General features: G+C 36.6%; 1 protein-coding gene across 4 annotated transcripts in view; it reads right to left on the reverse strand.

Annotated features, from left to right (window-relative positions):
- DLC1 (DLC1 Rho GTPase activating protein) overlaps nt 1-25866 on the reverse strand; it is a 264648-nt gene that overhangs the window by 111504 nt on the left and 127278 nt on the right. For all 4 annotated transcript variants that reach the window (XM_027676455.1, XM_027676453.1, XM_027676452.1 and 1 more), the window contains exon 5: nt 17864-17897. In XM_027676455.1, coding sequence (XP_027532256.1) covers nt 17864-17897 — 34 coding nt within the window. The remainder of the gene's footprint in view (nt 1-17863; nt 17898-25866) is intronic.

A 25866-nucleotide genomic window follows, 5' to 3' on the forward strand; every position in this document is an offset into this window, starting at 1 on the left:
AAAATGTTTTAAGGTGGTACAAATTTTCAAACCACTGACCTGGCATTGAGAAGTGTTGTGTTTGCGTGTTTTTCCTCCAGACTGGGGCTAATTATTATGTGGAGCTTATGTAAAGACAAAATAAAATATGTGAGTACAAAACCAAGGAAAAAACCTGTGCAAATGTAAAACAGATGCATATATTAGCTGTGGTGCAAGTCCTCAATATGGTATATGTTTAAACATAGCAGTTAGCAAGATCAAAATTGAAAAAGCAAGATTTAATATGACAAGTAAGCAAAATGTAATACTAGAGGAAGCATATATCAGTACCACGGTATATATCCTCTTTAGAAAGAGCTGTCCCTGAAAGTAGGTTTGCTTTGCTCAGAAAGTTTGATAACCTGCTACCCCTTCCCTGTGAAAAAGGAGCTGCTATTCAGACATGAATTTATCATATCAAAACTTAATCCTTATGACTGAAAGGCTAACTGAAACATCATTGCATGCTTTTTTTCACAGCTTAAATCAGCTCAGCCCTGTTTGCTGGTACTGGTAGTTTTCTGAAGCCATATAGGATGAGTGTGTCTTCAGGTGACATTTGAAGGATATTCAGGAGATTTTTTCTCATATGAGTGGTGGTTTTCAATACTTTATGCATAAGGAACAAAAATAAAGAGAAACATTCTTTAGAAGAGGGTGTGAAAGGATGGCATATTTAGATGTAAAAACTTAGATGTTGCTAAGTTTTTTTAAATCCAAACCTACTCCCCTTCAGAGAAATAATAGAAAAGATTACATATATGGACATAAAATATTTCCTCACATTCAGTGAAAACTGTCACCATAAGTTGTAGGAGAAAATGTACTCTTGTACAACAAGCAAGTATACCCTTCTACCCTTGGTGTACTTTTCTTAAAAGACTGATTCTAGACTGCTTTTTTGAAATTTAGAGTGAGCAGCTGTCAGTGTATTGATAACAAATTTGAGCTTGGCTAACTGGTTATAAAAGTCAGGAATAAAACAGAAACACATTTCAAAAGGTTGAGACTTAAATCTAAACCTTATATGAAATTGCATAGGAAAATCAAAAGGGCAATTAAAAACCAGGTTTTAATGTAAGTCCTTCAATATTAAACAAACTTTGAAAAGCTCTGTCCCTAGCAAGTCATGACAGCTCTGAGTTTCAATTAATAGGATTAGATTTAGTTACTAGTTAACCTCATTTCAACCTAAATAATCTAGCTATTTGATGTTGAAAATCTCCTTGTCTATGTAAGAACTGTAAGATTTCAGCACCTGGACAAATTACCAAAAAATAAATTCTAGTATTTAGGATTAAGAATGATGTATCATTTTAAATAAACTTTCAAAACAGCTCTCAAATACGTTCTTGATAGATATTGAAAATTATTTTAGATCAAAGATATATTAAATTCTGGATTTTGGCCTTCAAAGATTAAAGACCCTTTATTACTCTTCCTCTAGGGGAACGATGCCATTTCTGAAGCTTACCATGCCTCGGAGATGAGAAGTCTGCAGAAACAGTGTTTTCATTCTGATTTCAACTGAAGATCTTCATATGCATCTTATGCATCTGTGCATGTGCTTGGTACAGGGTTTTCAGTAAAGTACCACTGATCATCAATCAAAACAAGGTCTGTATACAGCTCTCATACCTACCTATGAAGTATTAAACATATATCTCACCAAAACCCACTGCATATTTTGATCATCAGTAGATATGTTTTTTTCTCTCTAGGAGGCAATACAAAGTAAATGTAAATATACCCCACATGAAATCTTTTCTGTTTTACCAAGAGAGTTTATATTGTCTCAATTTTTTAAAATATTGTGATTTCTTAAATTTCTTCCATAAACACCCTGCTCACTTATCACATCTAACATCATGCTAGTGGCAAAACTTCATAATCTGTTGAAGGTTAGATGTTTCTGTACCCTTTTATGGAAAAATGGACTTTTTCACATTGTTGTGAAAAAGACATGAATGAATGTGTGGAACACAGAGAAGCTCACGCAAACATTTGCAGTTACTTTATTTATTTTATCAATGACGATCACCCCATGAAAGGAGCTCTCTTAGAAAAATAAGGGGAGATCAGCTGCTAACTCCTAACATCTACCAAACAAAGAAGCTCAAAAAAGGCCAGATAAGCATGGGGCTGAAGCTTGAAACAAAGAACTGAACTGTGCATTAACAGCAAGGATATGCTGACCTTACATCCATTCTGCTCCTCCTTGCCTGAGAATCAAATTCCTGTTGGGCAAAAGATGCTGACTTATTCTGAAATGGTGTCTAGTGTTGCTGTAAACACACACTGCTTTTATAGTCCCCAGCAGAGCACTCTCTGAGCGGAGGTTACATGATCTTTATATGCCTGGCAGGAAATAGATGTTAATGGTGGGGACCTCTGTTAGGAACAGTAGTCCTTAGCAAGAAGAAGAAGAAGAAGAAGGACGAGAGCATGGTAATATATCAACAGTCTATGTAAAGACATGGTTTGATTGTGAATATGTGACATAATTTCAGAAATGCTAAAGGATTCACAGAAAAATCAGGTCAGCCAGAACAGATTAGGGGACCAATGCAATAGACACTGTACAGGTGAGAGAGTCACAAAAGGCAGTGAAACAGAGGCAAGTCACATTTACAAAAGGAGTCTAGATGGGGATGATCATGCAGCTCATATAACTACCTCATGCCATACCAGCACAGCAAACACAAGAGTAGAAGGGGGGATGCTTAGTCTGCAAAACACAGTCTGTAACAGTCTCAAATCTCTGAAGGGAGTCCATAGTTTCTATCAGATACCAGAGATTCTTGTAGTATCTCTGAATGCCTGTGTAGCCATATAGTCCTAATTCTACATCAGTTAGAATTGCATCTTTTAGTATTTAAGTACATTTTCTGTGCCAAATTCTCTATGCCTGTCTAAATCTTGCACAGCCTCTTTAAGGCATTTATTTCCTAAGACACTAGCAGCAGAAGGCTGCTACAAGAAATATCTCATTTCTTTCTTCAGTGTTTTTGCCTGTGTCCCTTATTGCATCAAGCTGTTCTCTCATTTGGTACTGAGGCAACTGTTTGCACAGCTTGCTGAAAGCCAGCTCATTAAAACAACATAATGTAAAAAATAGACTTCATGTGAATCACTTCAGTGATCCAGTTTACAGCAAATGGTTGAGTTCCTGAACTTAGAAGGCAGTGAAATAAAGTTGGGGAAGCATCACTGTGACTCACCTTCAATACACAGCTCTCTTTCAGGCAATTACAACTTTCAATCTGTTTGTGCTAAGGTTAATCACAAGCTGGCCCACTGAATACATGAAGAAGGCTATATATTTTGCAAACATAGCAGATTTATGCATAATAAACCCTGGGAATTATTGCCTGAACTGTAAGCCAAGCTATAAATCCCATTTAAAAACTGACAGCATGCATTTGAACATAAATCCACACCGAGATCCCAGCTAAACAATTAGTACAACTTTTAGGGATTCACATCCCTCTCTTGCAACATTTCAGGCCGGTAGACTTCCTGGAGGTGGCTGAACATACTACATTTGATTGCTGCAACAATAAGAGATGTAAATGAAGTGCAGACACTATAAGAATGTGACAAAAGTATTTGATTCCCATTGGAGGTCAGCATATTCTGCAATTTGTTAGCTATTCCTTATGAATTATGAGATAATTAATCAGGCTTACTTGGGTTACACATTGAATGAACACTTTAAAAGAACCATGAAAAAATGTCTTAAAAGCATACAGGAAATGTAGACAAGAGATACAAGACCTACACTCTATGAGAAACTGTAGACTGTATTGGCTGCTATATATGCGAACAGAGGAATGTGCACATGGCTTCTGAGCCCTTGTAGGCGCTACTGAATAAGGAAGTTTAATTCCAGGCTCTGGTTCAGCCTCTAACTATGCTTTTTGGTCAGCTCTTGCGGTGCAGAGAGCTTATGACAAATAGCCTCAGGGAAACTTGATTTCTTTCTGTTTATGAGGAAAAGGCTTGAAGGAATGGAAACTTATCAAAGTGAAACTATGAAAGAAATGAATTGTTGAATAGGTGTCAAGAAAACTTTTGCAGAAGACGGTAGAGATGAACTCAGTTTATCACAGACTGTCTCACTGCTTTCTGATCATTGCGCTAGGGAATACGAAAATGCTCTGGAAAATGAGCTGGAAAGAGTGTCCCATTCAAGTGGCAAAACATGACCTAAGATCCTAAGCTACTCAAGACGACTGGACTTAAGCCAGAAGTATATATCACAAAAGTGGAGAAAATGATGCAAGACTAAGTATGCTGGATTTGTTAGTTTTGCATTTTCTGTGTAATCTAACAGAAAAGAATATCATTGGTTCACTTAAAAACTTTAGCTGCCCTTGAAGAATTAACTGTCTCTTAGAATAAAGACATCAGTTCATGGTCTACAAGCTAACTGGGGTCAGTTCTGAACTTGGAAGCCTGAAACTACAAAAGCTTTCCTTGGGAAAACCCAGTAAACACACTCAGGAGATGTTTGGGGTAGGGCAGTAGAAAGAATGGCTTAGAGAGAAGCACAGAGTTGAAGGGCCAGTGGACTGCAATCCAGCTCAATCCTCATTGTTGAAAGTAGGAACAAAGTCCCTATTTTTAATGAAATACATATTGGTATTAAATCCAAAAAGTTCTAAAATGTACAGTATAAATTAGAAGGGTGCATAGGAAATGTAAGCAAGTTTCATTAAAAATGAATCAGTATAAGGTTTGGCACATTCCTGCATGAATTAATACTGCTTTCAACATGAAGCATTGCAGTCTAAGCTACAGAGTATTGTGTGTCCTCTCAGGTTTACATGTGAAGGGATTTACTGACTTTGAACTGCAAGTTAGGTACTGTGTTTCTCTCAAGAGATCCAGAGCAGGCAATGAAGGAAAGGAAAAACATTGTGTTGTACCTTCAAAATCAGTTAACTATAGTCAGACATTAGAGATATGATGATAGTTCAATCATAAAGGATAACTATTTTCTAACATTACTGAAAAGCAAAAATATGACTCTTTGATTTTCTGACATTAATCAATTTGGATGCTCTTCAGGAATGACCCTTAATTTAATTTTTGTCAGCTTGTAAATTTTGGTTTGGTGATAAGTGCTCCTCTGAAATTATTTTATTCTTCAGTTACAGATACATAGGGCCAGTTGACACATATTCTCTACATTAACGTAGGGATATTTTTTCATGTCTGGGAATATGAATTAGCTTTTTATTGCTCAAGGAACTTAATCTTTTAGTTGATGAAATGTGAAGGCTGTTAGCATGTCATGAATTAAAATGCAGTCCACCCAAACTCCTACTATGATTTAGAACTGTCGTTTGCTCCAATAGTTAAAGAGATTCCGTAGTAAACACCAATATTTAACAAATCACGCTGTTTAGTAAAATGATGAGAATATGTCTTACTACAGACTGTAAAGAAAGAGGCTATCCTAATTTTATGATAAAGTATTCTCCAAAATCTGTGCTATTTACAGCATAAATCAGAGAACACAGCACACTGTTCTTGCTTTTTAAGGACTCTTATATGAATGGGTGAGTGTCTAATTGCCTTTAAGTTCACTTGACAGTCACTTGACTGTATCAATGAAATCTGCTGCTTCTTATCAGTGACATCTGCTATTCAAAGGTCCATTAGGAATAAAAGCAAATCCTGACTCCTGCTGTCTGAAAACAATGGTAATGCTTGCTCAGTGTTGGTAAGGTTGGGATGATAAAAGGGGGCTGATTTTCTACCAAATTAATGTGGAGCCCCGCCCCCGAGCTTCTTTATTCTTTGTCACACTCATGTAAGATTTTCTCAAGTTTCATCAATTTATAGTTAGGTTACTGATAGAGTGAGCACTCATGCAGATAATAATTTGGTATGCAGGCTATAATTATGGCTACAGTGACTTCCATTTATGCTACTAGTAAGTCATCATGGTTTGGTGCTGATACATGAACAGCAAGTGCTAAGCATGGCTCAGCATAACTCCACCCATTTCACAGGCTTATCCCAGAGGAGGGAGAGTGCTGGAGCAGCAATCTGTGGTACAAAAAGCTGTTCTACGGGGAGCATAAACTGGGACAGATGCTAATGCCTGCCAGGGCACTGTCACCCACACCTCTTCTCTCACTTATGCCAGGGATTACCTTGTCCTGCCATTTAAAAAGCAGCTGAAAGTCATTTGCACCCCACTTTCCATGTACACAGAGCAGCAGTACAGACAATTTTCTGGCTCACTGTTTTTTCCTTTTTTTGCCTTCTGAACTAATTACTGTTGCATGATAGTTAAGCAATTAAAAGGCAGAAGTTCAGTCACCAGATCTGTTTGTCTGTAAGCAAAAGAATTAATTTCCAAATCTCCTTTGCAGTAAAAGTTTAAATATGAAACCTTGAAGATGGTTTGTCAGGAGGAGTGAAAGCAGCGAGAAGAGGTAGGTGAAAGCAGTGGTTCGAATTCTTATGCTAAAATCTCTCCGAGGTGTATTTTCCATCCATTACAAGAGGTATAGCCCTTCCCAAGCCTTATCTGGGAAGTAAGAGTCTAAAGATCTTTCCACGGAGAGGATGATTTGCTCATAAATTCCTATTTGAATCATCTAAGCAAGGACTAAACTTGGAGAAGTCTGTGGTAGACAAAGGATGTCAGAATGAATTAATCTGTTTGATCTTTTTGATCAAGACCACTCAATGACATTAAGGGTGAATCTTCTACCACTGCTGGCTTCAAACAGTTTCTAGTCCTTGTTATCTTTCAAGCATTCCTGGGTCTTTTCTAGAAAGGTGCCAGATGCCATGGGTCAAAACTACAGCAGAAAGCATAATAACCAAAGAACTAGGATATCTCTATGCCATACTTGAGAAAACTAAACCTATGTGACTCAGAGCTCCTTTAAGAGAGAAAAATCCCAGGTTTGCAAGTACTTTGTTTGTAGTAGTTTTTTTTTTCATTATTATATTTCTAAATCTATCACCTGTATTTCTAAATGGAGAGGGAAAGACCACTTGTAAGCAATTGTGTAGCACTATATAGGAAAAAACCAGAAGGAAATATAGGAGCCAATTCTCTTCTGGTTGTCTGCACTGCGTGGGTTCGCCCAACACAATTCAGATTGTAAGCAGTGGTGTTTGTGCATGGTACGTGGAAGAGGGGGAATTTTGGTAAAATATCTAGGAGTATTTTACTTGCTTCTACTTGCTAAACACAGCTGGAAGTCTACAATAACAAGTCTACAATAACACATTTACTTCTCTGTTGTCTTTGACAATTACAATTGATCTTGCTTCAATCTGTTAAAATAGTTGTCCTTACTGCAGCATGATACAAAGATATTTTGTCTTTTTTTCTTTATTTATTTTTAAGTTGCTTTATTTTTAGGAGTTTATTTTGCTTTGTTTAAGGAAAACAGGTAAGGAAGCCTAAATAATATCTCTCAGGAAATAAAATGATCACTACATCTTCAGCTGAACTGAATGCACTTCAGAAAATAAGGGAGAGGTTTAAGTTAGAGTCATGGGAACTGGTGAACAAAGCACCAAAAAGCATGAAACCCCAACACAGATGCAGCAAAGATTTTCCAGATGTTGAATTCTTTCTATCTATCAGTAGAGTTAGGTTAACTTACTTAAGCTATAATGATTATACTGAGGGAAAAAAAAAGCAGTATGGCTCATATCTTTTAATATAAATAAATGCAATTTACTTTGCTGAAGATTTTTATCTAGATTTGCTTTATGAAAAGACGTCTGTTTCTTATTCCTCTTAGTTTGTCTAATGTGGCATACATTGTCTTTCCAGAAATGCCTTTGAAATTTACTGCAAAAGTTAATATATGTGGCAAAATCTTGGGTTGGAACCTTTCTTGGTTAGTTTTCCAATGTCCATTTCCTCATTAAAAGCAAAATGATACCAAGTTTTGATGACAACTGTAAAATCTCTCTCTCTCCAGTTTCTAGAATTTGGTTATGTTTGTGGGTTTATATTCTTATGAGATATGCTTACACTTTTTTTCTTTATTAAGCTGAAGAATTGCATTGACTTACTGTATTTTGACCAGTGATTGGTTTCTGCAAATTTCAAGATCCCTCTAATTATTGCTAGAAAGTTGCCTAACATGTAGAGGACTTTTGCTGTTGCTGCATAAGTTATATAGTATTCTTAATTTGATGATGGATAATAGGTACTGTTTCCTGGAGGAAAACCATTCCTCTTACAACACAGAAAAACACTCATGTAATAAAAATATATTCAGTGTACATATTAGAATTGAATATTCAATATATTTTTAGTACAAAATACCATTTTTGACACATTAAAATTGAACTCAATATTTGGATAATGACATATTGAATGACCAATTTGACATCCTGGGCAAGTTTTGATTTGGTATTTGGGGGTTATGATTTCAATCACTGTACCTCTTTTTTCACTTCTGAAATTGTTCCCATTCTGATTCCTGGTCCTTCACAGTTATCTGATTCTTTCCTAAAGTGTCATGAAGGGGAAATTCACTTGTGTTAAAATTAACACAAAGGTAGATTGACAATGGTAATAAAGCAATTGCATGAGGCAAGTGACTGACTTTCCATATAAGAATCATACACTGGTGCACTTTAAAGACCAATGGTATCTACCATATGCTAGAGAATCAACATTTGATTTGCCATTTCCTAATATGTGCAAAAGCAATCTAATTTTACAAGAGCGTTTGCAGAGAATATCTGAGACAATGGCTACACTTGATTAGATACCACAAGTTATTTAAAAATCTCCAAAACAATGAAAAATACCTTTTGTCAGTATAGTTGGTATCTTTGAGCTCATAGACAATAAAATGTCTAGTTGCTCATGCTGAACACACTATAGGCAAAAACTGTAATTCTCTCAAACATCACTTGCTGTAGCAGAAGACATTCAGAGTACAGGTCAACAACTCTAACAAGATAAAATAAATCCAGTCGGAGCAACTTCTGACATTGCAGTTAAAATACAGCCCTGTCATTGTGCTGCCAAGGACAGTTCCACATCAGGAAAGACAGTTTTTCTCCAGATGTGCCAAAGTGGGCTTTTGGATGTCTGTCACCTGAGTTTTCACCATGTCCTTAGAGGAATGTAAATAATCATGTCTTCTCATCAGTCATCAGAGACCTCTCTCTTTTCCCTAAGGATTTGTGAAAAGCAACTTTTTATTCTAGTAAGACAGGACTTTAAAGTGTGCATGTAAGTACCGCAGATGTATAAGCAACAAAAAACCCAGTGGAATAAAGCTCATGCCCCAGGTGATCTGGGACTGAAACCATTTCTTACCCTATGTTTTAACAGATACAAAAAGAGAAAAGTTATCTTGCTACATGATTTTAAGTGCTCTAAGCTCTTCCTGTTCAATGTGGTTTAAAATGGTTTGGTTTTTCTTTTGGTTCATCTTCAACAACTCTAAACAACATAGCAGTTCAAGTCCTATTTTCAAATATGAACACAGGAGCACAGTATCTTACAGATGTTTTGAATGTTGTCTAGGAACCCAAAGAAGTAAAGAAGAGTGTATTAAATTTTTCAGAAATGACTAGGTATCACCATAATTTTGTGCCATGTGCAGATTTTACTGCCCCAAAGTAACTTTGACTGGGAATCAGTGCACAGTTAGCAGGTATCATGACAGAGAGCTTGTTTGTCATCTCCAGGTACCTAAATAACTACAAAAATGTCGCCAAAAGTTAGTTTTCAAATTTTGCTTTGGGCACCTCAGGTTTTCAGAAGCTGACTCTATTTCTGGACACTGAAAAAGAAAGACCGTCACCTGATTTCCAAATCAAGTCACATTACTACTTTGGAAATCATGGCCTAATGACTACACTTCAGTATCAATTAGGATGAAGTGAACTAGTTTATATTTCATTTGAATCAACACAAGTCTTTACCATGAATTCAGTCTGAACAAAATTAGCCTAGAAATAACTTGATTAATTGGTTATCACCATTCTCTGTAATTCTTGCTATAGCCTAAAAAGGAAAGGAAGAACAACTTGATCATGTTTGCTTTGATTTAAAAGCCACTTTTGGTTAGGGACTACCTCTTTTAGAATGTTTCTGATGTACAGTTTAATAAGAGATCACAATTTGGGCTTGATAATATAAATACTACCGAATCACCATGTAACTGATAATTAACTCTATATTGAAAAACAACTTGATTAAGATTAATTATATGATGCTAGCCAGAATATACTAAGTACAGGCTTACAGTCTGTGTGGTGAGGGTCTAAAATCTGAGCACATTAGAATTACTTATAAAGTAATACAAAATTAAATTGGCTGAAAGTAAGAAATTATTAAGCCTCCTGCTGTATTTTCTGCTTTGACAACAAAAAGCACAATTCTCACAATATTTGTGTTTGCAAGTTGTTATTTGATAATCTGTAAGTGTGGATAAATATATGATAAAAAACTGGCTGGAGAGCAGCTTTATGGAAAAGGTCCTGGGGTCTTGGCAAACAGTAAGCTGGGCATGAGCCAGCAGCATGCCCTGGCAGTAAAGAGAGCTGTCACCAGCCTGGGATGTATCAATAAAAGATGGAGATGGAGGGAAGGGATTATCCCTCTCTAGGTTTGTGAGACCACATGTGCAATAGTAAGCCCAGTTTCAGGATCCTTGCAATACAAGAAAAACATTGATGAAAGGGAACAATTGCAGGGAAGGCCCACCAAGCTGGTCGGGTCTGGATCACTTGGTCTGTGAACTGAGGCTGCAGGACTTGTTCAGACTGCAGAGATGGCTTTTGGAGTCCTACCAGCAGCTTCTCAGGACTTCACAGTAGGGCAGCAAGAAGATGGAGCTGGGCTCTTCACACTGTGCATGTGAGGATGACAAGAGACAATGGGCATAAACTGAAACCAGAAAGGATCAGGCTGGATGTAAGGGAAACTGTCTCCTCCATGGAGACAGTACAGCAGTGGAGCAGGTAGCCTACAGAGGTTGCACATGCTCCATTCTTGGAAGTTTCCAACACTGGACTGGATAAAGTCCCAAGCAACCTTGTCTGAACTCAGGGTTGGTCTGCTTGAACAGAAGGTTGCAGAAAGGACCTTCAAAGGTCTCCTTGAAGAAAGTTATTCCTTGTTTAACTGTTTTTTACTAATAGGTGATGAAGTCTGTTATGAGACACAGTCTTACAACTTATCAATATGTGATGATACATATTATTAATGTCAAATATCTTTAAAATAATTCAATGATAATGCTTGAGGTTTTTTTCATAATCACATAATTTCTGTGATTAAAAAAAAGTAAACTTGCCTTAAGTAGGAAAACGCATATTGCCTTAAAAACACCTTGGATTGGACAGAAAAGGGCAGCTGAAAGATTTAGCATGATGGCTGGAAGTAGTAACCCCTCAGCTTTATATAAAGCTTTAGTCCTATCAGGGAAATATCTTGATTTGAATAAGGTAATTTTATTACTTAAGAAAAGACATGAAACCAGGACAGAAAGCAAAATTTGATTGCATAACACAGGAATATGAGGCACTAGGCATGGCTTGTTTCCTCTAAAATGAAAAATGACATTTAAATATTTGTCAAGGAAATATTTAAAGTTTTTTCCACAATTAACACAATTGTCATGCTAAAAAAGCATTAAAGTATATGATAAGGACCAATACAATGTGAAAAGAATGGCCTGTCCTTGTTATTGGCCTAAAATAATTCAGTCAAGCTTCTTTATCTAAGCATTTTAAAGATCAGAATAAATGAAACTATATTAAAGAAATGAACAAAATTAAAAGCCTTTGAAGATAACAACAACAACATATTTTGATTTAAGAAGCTCTTCCAAAGAAGTATAAAAGCAAGTCCATACTGATGGCACATACTAATACAGGTAGAGTAAGAAAGTAGAAGCCGTCTAAGAAATTTTATGCAAAACAGGATCTGTTAGCTCCCAAGTACTTCAGATGTACTTTATTATTATAGAATTTTTTAATGGAATTTGTTTTAGCCTTCCACAAAACACCTGTTTTACTGTCCAGGCATGGCACCTGAATGTTTGTGTCCTTCTCCAAGGGTATACAGCCTTCTTGACTACTGGCTCCCCTCAGAGCATGTTCACACTACCTAGTCCTACTCTTCACTTAAGACTCAAGAAAGTAATATACAACTATGAGGCATTTTAGGGGTCATCCTGCTTCCGGTGCATTTAGCATGGTTTGAAGGAGACTTTCATGGGGAAGCTGCAGCCCCAGGACCTACTGTTTCCTCCAAAACTTAAAGAAAATGGCCACAGCATCTTAAGATTAGTGAGACTTTGGCTTCACACAGTGCTACATGCATTTTAAAGTTTGTATGTTTATATCCACATGTATATGACTTTGAAAAGTGAAGTAATTCATTCAGAAGAACAACTACGCTAGTGTGCGGTTATTAAGCCACTAAAAATCAAATACCAAAAATCCTGACATCAGATATTCTACTGCATTTTGAAAAAAATAGAGAAAACCAAACAACTAAACATCATTGGGAATCTTATCATGAAAGGTCAACCTTCTGTGGGCATAATAATTTTTTCTAATAATGAAATAAATGGCAGTGGAATTAAAATATATTTATTAGCATTGATTAATCTATGGCAGCCATCCATGCATACTCTGGCAGAGCTTCTGTAACTGTTTCCCGGTATGACAGACTGAAGTGTGACTGCTCACCTGACATTTTTGTTTAGAAAGCAAACACTTGCCTAAAACAAATTTTATAACTGTTGCAACATCGACAGTAAAAGAAAGATTACCTAACTAGAAACTGGTAGTTCATACTAAGGTCTCACAAAAGCACTAGTAAGACTGTTCTACCAAAACCAGATATAACACTTGCAAAATGGAAAAATTAATAATTCATTTTGCCCAGTTTATTCTAGAATGCTGGCTAGAGTTACAGTAAAACAGCCAGACTAGTAACTGTGCCAATTAACTTGTATTTCTCCCTAGTTTATGTGGAAACTGATATCCTGTAGCCAGTCAAATTGAAGTTTTTAAGTTCAAAATAAATTCTATATGGATGAACCCTTGACGATTTTGTGAAAACAGAGCATCCAGTGAATACTGCTCATAGAAAGAATTGATTTCTCTGGATCTAGAACATATTTGTAGAATCCAATAGAGATTTTCTGTTTTTCCTTTTTGATTAGAGCTGCAGTTAAATTAAATTAAATAAAAAGACCCCTACCTATTGCCAAGCACTTGGTCTTCTATGTGCCTTGTTATATGACAGTGAACCTGTCACTGCTGAATTTTTCAGGTCCTCCTGCTGTGAGTTCTCACAGACAGGCCTGACCCACCTTGTCATCACTCCATCACCTCCTGTTCTGCAGCTCATCATGGGGCTGAGCACCAAGTGTCCTCTGCTGCCTGGCACTGACAATAAAAGTGTATGAGAGGAAATACCCCGTCATTAAGGTCCCTTTAATCATCTGTGTATTTGTATTCCTTCTGAATCAAAAGGACAGCCAGGAAAATTAACAACAAAGGACAGTAGAACCTGTACTTTATTAATTAGTATCTTTACCAGAAATCTAGATTAGATGCAGAAAAATAATGAAAAAAAGACTTGTTTGCTGCTAGGTTCATATTGTAGTACTACTGGGGAGCTTCCAAACACAGTATGCTGACCAGAGATCCAATGAGGCTACTGTCTTTGTGCTTAATGTTTTGTCCTCTCGTTGGCTTGCTGATCATCAAAACATAATTGAGAAATGGGCTATCAAATCTGTTCTCCTACATAACAAAGCCTGACACTTTTATTTGAAGTAGACCTCTCTAACCTACTAGATGGAAAGCACACTGAGATTTACCCAAAGAGGTTGTGCACTTTTTCTACAATATGTTTTAAAGCAGGAGGGAACATTTTGATAGAATCATGAAAACTCAAAAGTGTATTCACTTGCTATTCTCACTTAAAAGGCCTTTTTTTTATTTTTAGAGCAGCAACTATTCTAAATGTGTGTTCAACAAAAAATACCACAGGACAGTTGTTTTACGCACAGGAAAAAAATATTTATCATCATGATGAACATTATGGATCAATGTTGTTAATATTTATTTAATACTTGTTTAGGGCTAGACTAAACCTTCTGCCCTGTTTATGTGATAGCACATAGTTTTGTCACCTCAAGAGAAATGAGCTGTGCTAGTCTGTGACCAGATGTGGATATTCACTCTACCTTTCCTGCTGGCTCCATTATAGCAATGTTTTTAAGTCACAGAATTCACTATTCCCTACAAATATTGGAGGATACATTGGGAAATCATGAAGCAGGTACACAAAGAGACTTAAACAATAATTCTGATATTGACTTACAGTCATTTTACCTTTGTTTTGGGAATACTGCTCCAGAAACAAAAGTTAGCCCTAAATTAGGAGGCTCACAGTGGGTTCATTGTACTGAATATAACACCTGTGTTAGGAGCCATCTTGACTTTTAGTGGGGAGTTAGCCAATAACATTAATGAAGTCTCATCCTGTGATTCACATCAGTAAATCAGATGCTGACATATAGCCATGCAATACAAAGGTTCAGATGCTGAATATTTTAGGCTCTAATTTCTTTAGAGTTTGTGGACAGAATATGACAATAAAAATCACAACAGTCAGCAAGGTAAGTAAAGGCATGCAAATACATAAATTACTCAAAAGAAAAACAGATGAATCTGAAAAAATAATGTTTTGAACCTGGTTTCTGGCCTGTATTCTTGATTTAGGTGCCAACAGTACTAATGCTGAGTCGTCTCTTGGCTTCAGCCCTCATTTTCCCCAACAGTGCATACTGCTTGATCTTAACTTCTACCTCAAAATGTTATTTTGAAAGATTTATTTTTGTCAACATTGCCAGAAATGTCAACAATATTGAGACTTCTTAAGAATGCATTACTCAGAAATAGCTGATGCCACAGTACATCATTCGCAATGCCCTAATTCACACAAGTGGAAGCAATAATATACATATTTAGGCATGACTGATGTTCTGCTCAACATACTGATCATTTATAGATTTTTGCCAAAGGGACTCTGCAATTGCATGTTTTACTGCACTTTCCACTGTTAAAAAAATTAAATGGTTATGCAACTCTTGAGTTATTAATTAGAAAAAGCAGCAATATTTTCAGATTATATTTGGCTTTGCTCCAAATCTAAAAATAGTATGTGTGGGTTTTTTTGGTTTTTTCAAGTACCTCATCTGAAAGTTTGAATTTGATGTCAAAATTTACTATGTGTTGGAAAATACATGAAATCAAGAAAATATTTAATTTCAAGGATTAACAACTGCTATAAACATAATCAGTAATGTGAACTTCTAGTCTACTTAAGCAGCTTGGTCCATTTACAAATCTAAATGTTTGGTTGCCTATAGGAAAAGCACTTGAAAGTATCAAAGTATCTGGAGTCTACAGAATAGGAAGTCTTGTGAAAAACAAGGTTTTATTTCTGTATACAAGATTTCTAAACCAGAAACATTGGAATAACAGCCATTCTACTTTCTTTTATTTATTATTCCAGTTGCAGATGGAACTAAATAGTAGTAAGTAGGAAAGAGGGACCTACAAGGAAATTTTCTCAAGATGAGATAAGATGTTTGACTATAAATTTTGAGTTCATTTTAATCCAATTTTAATACAATGCTAGCTATTCTCTTTACTTAATAACCTTGCCAGTAATAACACAAACAACTCCTTCTTTTTGTTCTGTAATATTTTGTAATGTATTTTAGCTTGTTCATAATAATATAAACTAGAATGAGTTAGATTGTTGGTATTTCCAAATAAATAACAAAATTAATATTTGTTTTGTTCTCTTATGGCAGACATGCAGATATGCTATACTCTTTTTTGAAGGCTTTCACACCTTGCTTACAGCTTTGTTATTCATGACTCTTGTAATGTAATTTATCTGGTGAAGTGTAAGCAGCAGTGAGCAAATGATGCCAAGATAAATTGCAAAGCACGGGACCTGAATGTTTGAATCAAGATCCAATTGCATTTGACAAAAGCAACACTTGCTACCCTGGAGCCAAATGACTTCAGTCAATAGGACTGATTTTAATAATCATCTCCCTAATGCATGCTTAATATTGCAAAAACCCTAGCATGACCTTGTGAGCCTCTGAGTTGTAGAGTTAAACAAGAGCCAGAAGTGATTAAAAGGTAACAACATTTTCATTCTCAGTCGAGCTTGTGCTCATGTGCATGGAAATGGCAGCAAACTGACTTCATGTGGCATGAAGTTCCATCTAATATTTGTAATATTAAGTATAATGCTGTCCACAAAACCCCATAACACTGAAGTCCGAGCAGAAAGAAAGAAAACAGAGAGACATTCATATGAATATGTACAGGTTATAAAGTGTAGGTCAAAAAACCATTGATTTTATACCATCATCAACACTGACGTGTCAGGCAGTTTTTACACTGCAGGAGTAAACATAGAGCTTTGAGTTTTATTTCTAATTTTACAAACCATTAGCCATGGCAAATATTTGTTGCAGCTCTATTCCTCTAGTTTAAAACTGGGGTCATTACAAGTCTATGCCCTGAAGATTTTTTTAAAGACTTTCAGATAGTTTTTAATATTGTTTGGTATGCAATTACAAAAGATGTACAAAAACTTTCAATGTTGCATTTATACTTGGCAAACTTATTTGAAATTAGCTGCAAATAGTAAAGCTAGTCATAATCAACTTGCATGTTGGGACATAATTTAAAAGATGTGGCCAAATATGGACTGCCTCAGAAAAAGAAACTCCAAATAATGCTACCTGTGAAATCTATACAGAAAAATCTTATTAAATATGGGTCACAGTTTGAGAGTTATTTCTGAACTTCAACAGCCAAAATAGCAACATCCTGAGCAGACAGATCCATAGCTTTTACAGGACTGATTAGAATTGTGGCTTTTCCCTCAAAACATTTTTAACCTACTCCTCTCCCTTAATAAGCAAAAGAAAAGAAAAAATGCAAACAAGGATAATGCAAGAAAATATCACCAATAAAAATCAGATATAAATCCGAATGCTAGGTGGCATTTGGATATTTTGAGGTATTTTTCAAGCTATATTCAATGGGCAGTAGCAATTAAATCAATTAAAATAAATAACAAGAAACCACAGAGATTCTAGAGAACTATAGTGCTAAGAGTGGAGCGTTCCCTAGTGTTTATCACAAGAACACACCTGTTTGACAGTGTCTAGCAGGCAATCACTAATGTATTCCACATACCAACACCAAAGTACATATAGTGTTCAGAGAACACATATGACAGAACATAACAGAAAAACAATCACTCAATATTCTGGAAGTACTTAGCCAAAACAAATGTTATTGTCTCCAGTAAAATACTCCAGGTAACTGGAATTTCCTGCCATATTTAAAGACAGGCAATAAAGTTCACACTCAGTCATCAAATTTCACTGACTTGAGAAAACCCATTTGCATCCATGTTTGTTAATTGAGACATCTAGTAAATCATAATAAATGGTAACATCAAATAACAAGTTAGTAACTACAGGAAGACTGACATTCACGGAGCAGCTGCAATCCAACCGGATACTTTGTTGGACAGTTTCAAACATCTTTATTAGTATCACTCAGAAAGCTGGACTGCTTTTCAGAAAGAGAAAATACCCTGTTCAGGAAACAACCTTTACACAGACATTTGTTAGATCTGTAATCCTATAAGTTAGAAACTCCACAGTTGAAGCCTGTCTTTTATCACTTAGTTAAGCAATGCTATATTCCAACAACAAATACAAAAAGGAAATAAGAAAATGAGTAAATATTGACTCACCAGCCTTCTCCTTCTCTGAAATAATTGGCATAGCCTGAAAATAAAAAAAAAAAAGGAAAGATATTGCTATTAAAAAACCAATAATATTAGGGAAACATTATAAAATCTTAAGGTAAAGTTTATACTGTCCAGAAGGTCTGGAAAGAACTAAGGTCTCACTGTGTTAAGCACTCTGGAGAGAAACATACAGTTCTCATTTTAGCGTCTTGTAAATGTATTATGAAACTAATTACTGTTAAATATGACCAGGAGAGGAGGGGGGAGATGGAGTTAATAAGATATTCCTATGATCGCATTTTGAAATAATCATCCCAGAATACTTGCCCACAAAATTCCACTGGGAAATTACTTAATAATTCTGAGGGAGTGAAGACATATTCTGTGATTCTGTGATTAACATTTGTACAAGGAGAAAATTTGTAAAGAGAGAACTTTATAAAGAGAAGAAGGTGAGAAACAAGCAAACAAACAGGAAAGGAAAACAATACAAGAAAGAACGAGGGAATGCAAGTGTAAGTCAAATGAGAGGGTCAGGAAAAATGAAGGAAAGATAGGGACAGGTTGTTATCACATTTTAGTGTTGAGTTTTGTTAGCCAGATTCACAGAAGAAAAAAGCTTTAAAAAAGCTTAGAGCATACCATTGAGACAGCTGAAGATGTGGCAATAACCGGTGTCAGCATTGAAGTCATAAGCTGTGTCATGGAAAAGCGATAACAGTTTGATGGGGACAGCCTTTGTAAAGTCTAAAATGCAAAGCCAAGATGAATAGCTGGGGCAAAGCAGTTACAAAGCTCAATGGGGATATGACAATGACAAGTAGAGAAGATAATTTTCTGGTGGCTTTATGACAGACTTAAATGGATTTTAATCATGTTTATAATGGCACTTCAAGTCACTGGCAGTGCCTTTGGCCTGAATGAACACTTCTGAAACAGGTGTCATCATCATTCATGTGCACTTGATGCCCTTGCCCACATCGTCGATAAAGATATTAGCTGATATCTTTCTATATCAGTTCCAGCTGAGCTTTTACCTTTCTAATTTTCTCTCTGCATGACCTAATGACATCCCTGTACTCTTCATGAGCTGCCTGCCCCTTCTTCCAAAGGTCATAAACTCTCTCTTCTGCCCTGAGTTCCATTGAAAGCTTTGTGTTCAGCCAAACTGGTCTTCTTTCTCATCCATGTCTGTCAGTACATAGGGATGGCCTGCTCCTGCAACTTTAAGATTTCCTTCTTAAAGTATGTCTAGCTTTCATGGGCCCCTTTGTTTTCAAGGGCTGTTTCCTAAGCAACTCTCTTAACCAATGTCCTGAAAAAGCCAAAGTCTACCTTCCAGAAGTCTAAGGTAGAGGTTTTGTTGACTGACCCCCTTCATTACTTCACCAACAATCGAAAACTTCATCATGTTGTGGTTGCTATGCCCAAGACAGCCTCCAACCTCCACATCTCCCATCAGCCCTTCTCTGTTTGTAAACAGCAGGTTTAGCAGGGCACCACCCCTGGTAGGCTTGCTTATCAGTTATCTTCCACACGCTCCAGGAACCTCCTAGACTGTCTTCTCTCTGCTATGTTGAGTTTCCAGCAGACATATGGCAAGTGACAGTCTCCCACAACATGAAGCATGAGCCAGCTGCTTACAGAATGCTTCATCTTCCTCTTCATCCAGCTTGAGTGGCCTATAAGAGACTCCCACCGGGATGTTTGCCTTGTTAGCTTCTGCTTGATTCTTAGCCATATACACTCAGCCTTATCATCACTATCCTTCAGCTCTATACAGTCAAAACACTCCCTAGTGTACAGAGACAGGTCACCACCTCTCCCTCCTTGCCTATCCCTTCTGAAGAACTTATAACCATCCATTGTAGTACTCTAGTTGTATGAATCATCCTACCACATTTCCGTGATGGCAACTACGTCATTGCTTCCCTGATGCACACTGGCTTCCAGCTCCTCCTGTTTGTTACCCACACTGTGCGCTTTGGCATAGAGTCACTTCAGCTGGGCTACTGATTTCATCTACAACACTGGCTGCTGCCCCTAGGCTCCATGTGCTCTTAAAATTAAAGAACTAGTGTTTTCTGATTTGGTTTTATCAATTAACTGCATAACAAACAATTATAGCATTTTTCATGAACCAAATATTTTCTCAGATTCATGTGAATTTAAGTAAAAAAAGAAAACAGAAATTATCTCAAAACCCCCACCCCCTCTAATAGCATCAAATTAATGAAAGTAAAATATTTTGTTTAGGACAGAATAGGAAGCATATTTTTATCTAAAGAATATCAATATTTTTCTCAATGTAAAGCCTGCAAGTAACACAAATGCTTGATTCAGAACATGGTACTGTGGCGTACTTATAAATTTTGAATCCCCCATAATAGTTGCGAAAAGTATTTTCCTTAAGATGATGTATATAACCAAGAGTCTTTAGTTATTTAAAATTTAAGGAGAACTCATATGTTTATCATATTTTTAGCCAAAGCTTTAGATTTGCTTAGTTTACAGCAAAATTGAGAATCTTCCTATTTTATTAAAATATATTGTACATGTAAAGTCTCTGATTAGAAAAAACCCAAATAACCAAAAAACTACCCTCTTGGTCCACAATGTAAAAAGATGTCTTGTATGATGCTTTCAAATGTCTGTTTTTTAAACAGAGTGTAGTTTTGCAGAATTAAGATGTAAAATGAGCCAAAAGTTCTGTCAGAACATTCTATTGCCACTTAAAAGGTGAGGAAAAAAACCCTAAATGGACATAGTATCTCTTGAAAATTTAAAATAAAGTAAACCACAGGCAAATCTTGTTCAACAAGACCTCAGACAGTCTTAAGATTGTTTAGTTTTTTGTTAATACAGCTACACATGCTACTTTCATGCTGTCCAGTGGGAAAACATGATTGTTACTTAGGAGAAATTCTCTCATCTTCAGTACAGTTTTGAATTCACTGGAGACCTTCCAATGAGTTCCATATGTTCCAAATGAATTGCATTCCCAGGAAGTGATTTAACATTTCTGGCAATGGAGCAATTAAACCAGACTTTCCTGCTTGACCAGATGGGTTCACTGTAACTTCACATTATTTCTCACTCTCCTCACAGAACTGAAGAACTGGACTAACAATTTCTGCATGATCAGATCACGTGTTTTAGAAAAAAGCAGACACACGCCCTTTAAAGACTTCAACAAACATCCCCAAAGTCAGACTTCTATCTATATTTTTAATAGTATGTGGTCTTAGCAGCACCAAGAAAGAAAAGGAAATAAAAAAGGAGAAAAAAAGAGAAAATCCCTATCAGACCATTGCTGAAATATATTAAGCGTTTTCTTTCAAATTAGAGGATGGGATTTTTAACTTCAGAAAATCTCATTTGAAAGGTGATGTTGAAATTTTTTGCATGCATCCTTGCTGTATTGCCACTGATTCGCTGTAAATATATTATGTGTGCAAATATGACTGTAAAGTGCATGTAAAACACTACAGAGTTATAGAATCATAGAATAGATTGGGTTAACAGGGACCTTCAGAGGTCATCTAGTTCCACCCCTCTGCAATGAGCAGGGACATCTTCATCTGGATCAGGTTGATCAACTTGATCAACTTGACCTTGAATGTTTCCAAGCATGGGTTATCTACCCCTTCCCTGGGCAGCCTATTCCATTGTTTCACTATCCTTATTGTAAAAAATTTCTTCCTCATATTTAATCTAAATCGACTCTCTTTCAGTTTAAAACCATTGCCCTTTGTCCTATCATAACAGGCCCTGCTAAAAAGTCTGTCTGCATCTCTATTATAAGCCCCTTTTAGGTACTGGAAGGCCACAATGAGGTCTCCCTGGAGCCTTCTCTTCCCCATGCTGAAAAATTCAAATTTTCACAGTCTTTCTTCATAGGAGAGGTGCTCCAGCCCTCTGATCATCTTCCTGGTTCTCCTCTGGACTCCAACATGTCCATGTCTTTCCTGTGCTGCAGATCCTAGAGCTGGACACAGTGCTCCAGGTGGAGTCTCACAAGAGCAGAGTAGAGGGGGAGAATCACCTCCCTCGGCCTGCTGGCATGTCCTCTTTTGATGTAGCCCAGGATATGGTTGGCTAATGTCCAACCTCGCATCCACCATCACTCCCAAGACATTCTCATGAGGGCTGCTCTTGATCAGCTCATTCCCCAGTTTGTATTGATACCAGGGCTTGCCCTAGTCCAGCTGCAGAACCTTGCACTTGGCCTTGTTGAACCTCATGATGTTCCCATGAGCCCAATTATCAAGCTTGTCCAGGCCCCTCTGGATGGAACCCTGTCCTTCAGGCGTGTCAACTGCATCACACAGCTTGGTGTTTGTGGGAACAAGATGAGTCACCCTGCACCTGCATTTAGTTAATTGGAATCAAAAAGGAAGACCGACCTTGGCTAAGTTTTTTGACAGAGAGAATGCTGTGTTTCTCAAAGTGGAAAACCACTTAATGGTCTGTATGATAGTGTGTGTTTCTTCTCTCATGGCTGAACACAGCCACCACATGATATGAGGTGAATGTGTGGGATCAAAACACCGGTTTAGGAAAATCCTGGGAATTTCAATTAACTAGAAGACAGCACCAGGTGCTGTTTATGAGGGAATATGAATAAAAGGGGAACACTGAAAAAGATTGGCAGAGAAATCCTGAAATTGAACTTCTGTGTGTATGCAACCTCATTCCTTTCAGTGCCCATAAGCGTTACCTGCAAACTTGCTGAGGGTGCACTCAATCCTACTGTCTGTGTCACTGATGAAGATATTAAACAGTGCTGGTCCTAATATAAACCCTTGAGGGACACCACTTGTCACTGATGTCCGTTGTGGCATTGACCACTACCCTCTGGATGCAACCATCCAACCAATTCCTTATCCACTGAACAGTCCAACCATCAAATTCATCTCTCTCCAATACAGAGAGAAGGATGTTTAGGGTGACCATATCAAAGGCTTTGTAGAAGTCCAGATAAATGACATCTGTAGCCCTTACCTTGTCCACATTGTAGGAGGCCACTAGGCTGGGCAGGCAGGACTTGCCTTTGGTGAAGCTGTGCTGGACATTTTGGATGTATATTGGACATTTTTCTTTAAAATTGCAGCTACCTTCCACAGAATTATTACCTACTAATACTGGGTGAAATAGCCACTTCCTGTGAATTTTATTAGACATTTGGTGGAAAAGCTGTCTTCCAGCAAGAAAGAAAATGGTGGAAAGTTCTGGTAAATCAAAACTTAAATAAATTTTTTGCACAAATTAAAAGTTTTGTTTGACCGAAGTCAAAATATCTATTTTTTTTCCTGAGGTTCTAAGAATATTTTAACAAGAAAGAATAGTAAATATGCAAAAAAACCCCCAAACAAAACAACCCACCTCATAATTTCAAACAGTAACTATTCATTTTGGCCATGAGCAGTTTTTCACTGCAAAAGAAAAGAAAGAAAGAATCCCTCCCCACTCTCCAAATTAGGTTCCTTCTATTATAACGTCAAAATCCACGTATTTCATCTCTGATCTGGGATAAAAAAATTAGAACCATAGCTGTCCGGATTAGAAGAAGTATAGTCAATAAATGCATGCAGGGGTGAAAGCAGGAGGCATTATCTGCAAAAAGACAGAGTGTGTTTGGAAGCAGTAGTGAGGGTATGCTGAGCTGCAAGACTGCCATTGTAAAAAGTTGAGGTGCAGCCAGTCTGATCCGAGCACAGCTGTGCTTTTCCTTAACTGTAGGGCAAAGCTACATTATTTGTATACTGACCCCAAACCTGTAGACAAAGCCATTATGAATAAAATTAAACTAGCTTTCATTTTGTTTCCTTGCACTCAGGTAACATAAACAGCTCTATCATGACTGACTCCTCTGCAAATGGCTAAAGTAGATAGCAAAGATTTGTATAAACTGACAAGTTATTGTAGAGGAGCATGTATCATACAATTTCTGAAATAAGTATCTAGTGACATCTATTTATTTTTGTACTATCTCTTAAACACATTGAAGTGACTCTGTATTTCAATTTTTGAAAAAAGACATAGCATCTTTATTTTAAAACCATTAAACACATTTTGTTTTGTCTAAAATAATAGTTCTGCTTTTTTATTTTTAATAGAAGATAAAGTTTTCAATACTGCCATCCAACCAACGATAGATATTCTACAAGTCCTTCCATCATAGAAGGCTTTCAGCTATTCAGCTTTTTTTAGGTATTTGAATAGAAATGCTGGAAAATTTCCTTGCTAATGATCCAATACATCTTGATTTGCAAGCATTTCTTTACAATTTTCCCTTCTACTGTCCAGGGTGAAGGGAAAACTTCAGGGCAAAGATTAGCATTTGAGGATTTGACTAGAAAGGGAAAATCCAGCCTTCACAGGTGACTCACAATTGCTGAGCTCAAGCTGCTATAAATCCCCTACGTTATTTTTGGAATTGCTTCTATGGTATTCAGCTTTTATTCCTGCAATAAAAATCATGGTCTAAAATCTCACCTTAGTGGATGTTTCTTTTATGCAAAACAGAGACAGTAAAAATTGTGTTTTTCACTGAAATTGTTTGCTTCATGACCAAATCCATGTTCCTATTCTAAAAAACTAGAGGCTTTATATTGCATTAGAAGCAAAAAAGAGACCAACCTCCTAAGTCTGTAAACATAAAAAACTAATGTTATATTTAGGTTTTAGAGAGGATCTTTGATTTTAAGACCAGAAACAACTGATTGAAATATATATCTGTTTTCTTTTTTCTACTCAACTGATCAAAACAAACATCTAAAATCCTCTAAATATGGGCTATCTACTGAACTTCAAACAAGAAAGAAAGGAGGTAATATCAACACAATATATAACCACCAAGGAAGGACTAATGAACCAAATGACAAAGAGTTCTATTCCAGTGAACAAGAGCAAGCTTGTACCTGAAAACTGAGATCAACAGTGCTCAGACAAAGAACAAATTTTAAGCATTATTTAGTTTCTCATCAAACGGTCTATGTTCTGTATCATCCGGAGTCCTTAAATAGACTTTGTATTTTAATTTATTTAGAAGGTGTGCTCCAGTTTTCTTAATTTGGATAACTAATAATTAAAAATTAACTGGGTTATTTTATAAAGAAAAAAATTCATGATCATTCAGATGGTTTGAAATTAGGGAAATACTGCAGTCCATAAGCAATAATTTCCTCAGTTATATTCCCATTACACCAAAATACCAAATAAAAAGCTCTACTGGTAAATTCTGAGCTTTTGAAAACAAAGCCTTTCATGCTAATGAATCGGATTAAGAGAATAAACTTGCATTGAACTGAAATCACAGCAACAATGTAGAAGAAAACTCGAGTGATTAGTTTATCACTCAGAAAAATTCACAAAACATAATTTTATTAAACTTGTAATTTTTTTAAGTAAGATTTCAGTTCCCCACAATTTAAAAATTTTTAATTTTTTTCTTTTTCCATCTGGATGAGGAAAGATTAAAAATAAAACCATCAACTTTCAGGACAGACTATCTTTAGAAGGGGAACTTAGTGAGGTCTTTCGTCTTTGTGGTCTTTCATTTTACTGAAGAGTAGAGCAGAAGGCAATTAAAATCCACCTCACAATAAAGCTGCATCAATTATCTCATCTTAAACAAGAAATTAATGTCATGTTCAGATGTGTCTGGCTAAGGTTATGACAACACTATGAATTTAGTTCTAGTGGAAGTACATGCTTGCCTGCATATGTTCTCCTCCAGTTAGTTGCATGCCACTTCCCACTTTGTTTTCTGACTAGATATTTGTTTGCTTGAGCCTTTTTATGCCGCTCAGGTCATGCACAGAGACCTCTTCTAGTTAGTGGTGGATGGTTGGCAGTTCTCCTTCCATGAGACAGTTGCCAAGAGCCTGCACTTGGGGTGGTCTGATAATTTTCTCTGTCTTTGTCATTCAGCTGGCAGAGTGTGACCATTGTTGGACTGGAAGTTCAAAACAAAGATGCAGGATAACTGTCCTGTGCTCTGT

This window comes from Neopelma chrysocephalum, unplaced genomic scaffold, assembly GCF_003984885.1.
Source record: "Neopelma chrysocephalum unplaced genomic scaffold, ASM398488v2 Primary Assembly neopelma1_42, whole genome shotgun sequence".
Classification (NCBI taxonomy): domain Eukaryota; kingdom Metazoa; phylum Chordata; class Aves; order Passeriformes; family Pipridae; genus Neopelma; species Neopelma chrysocephalum.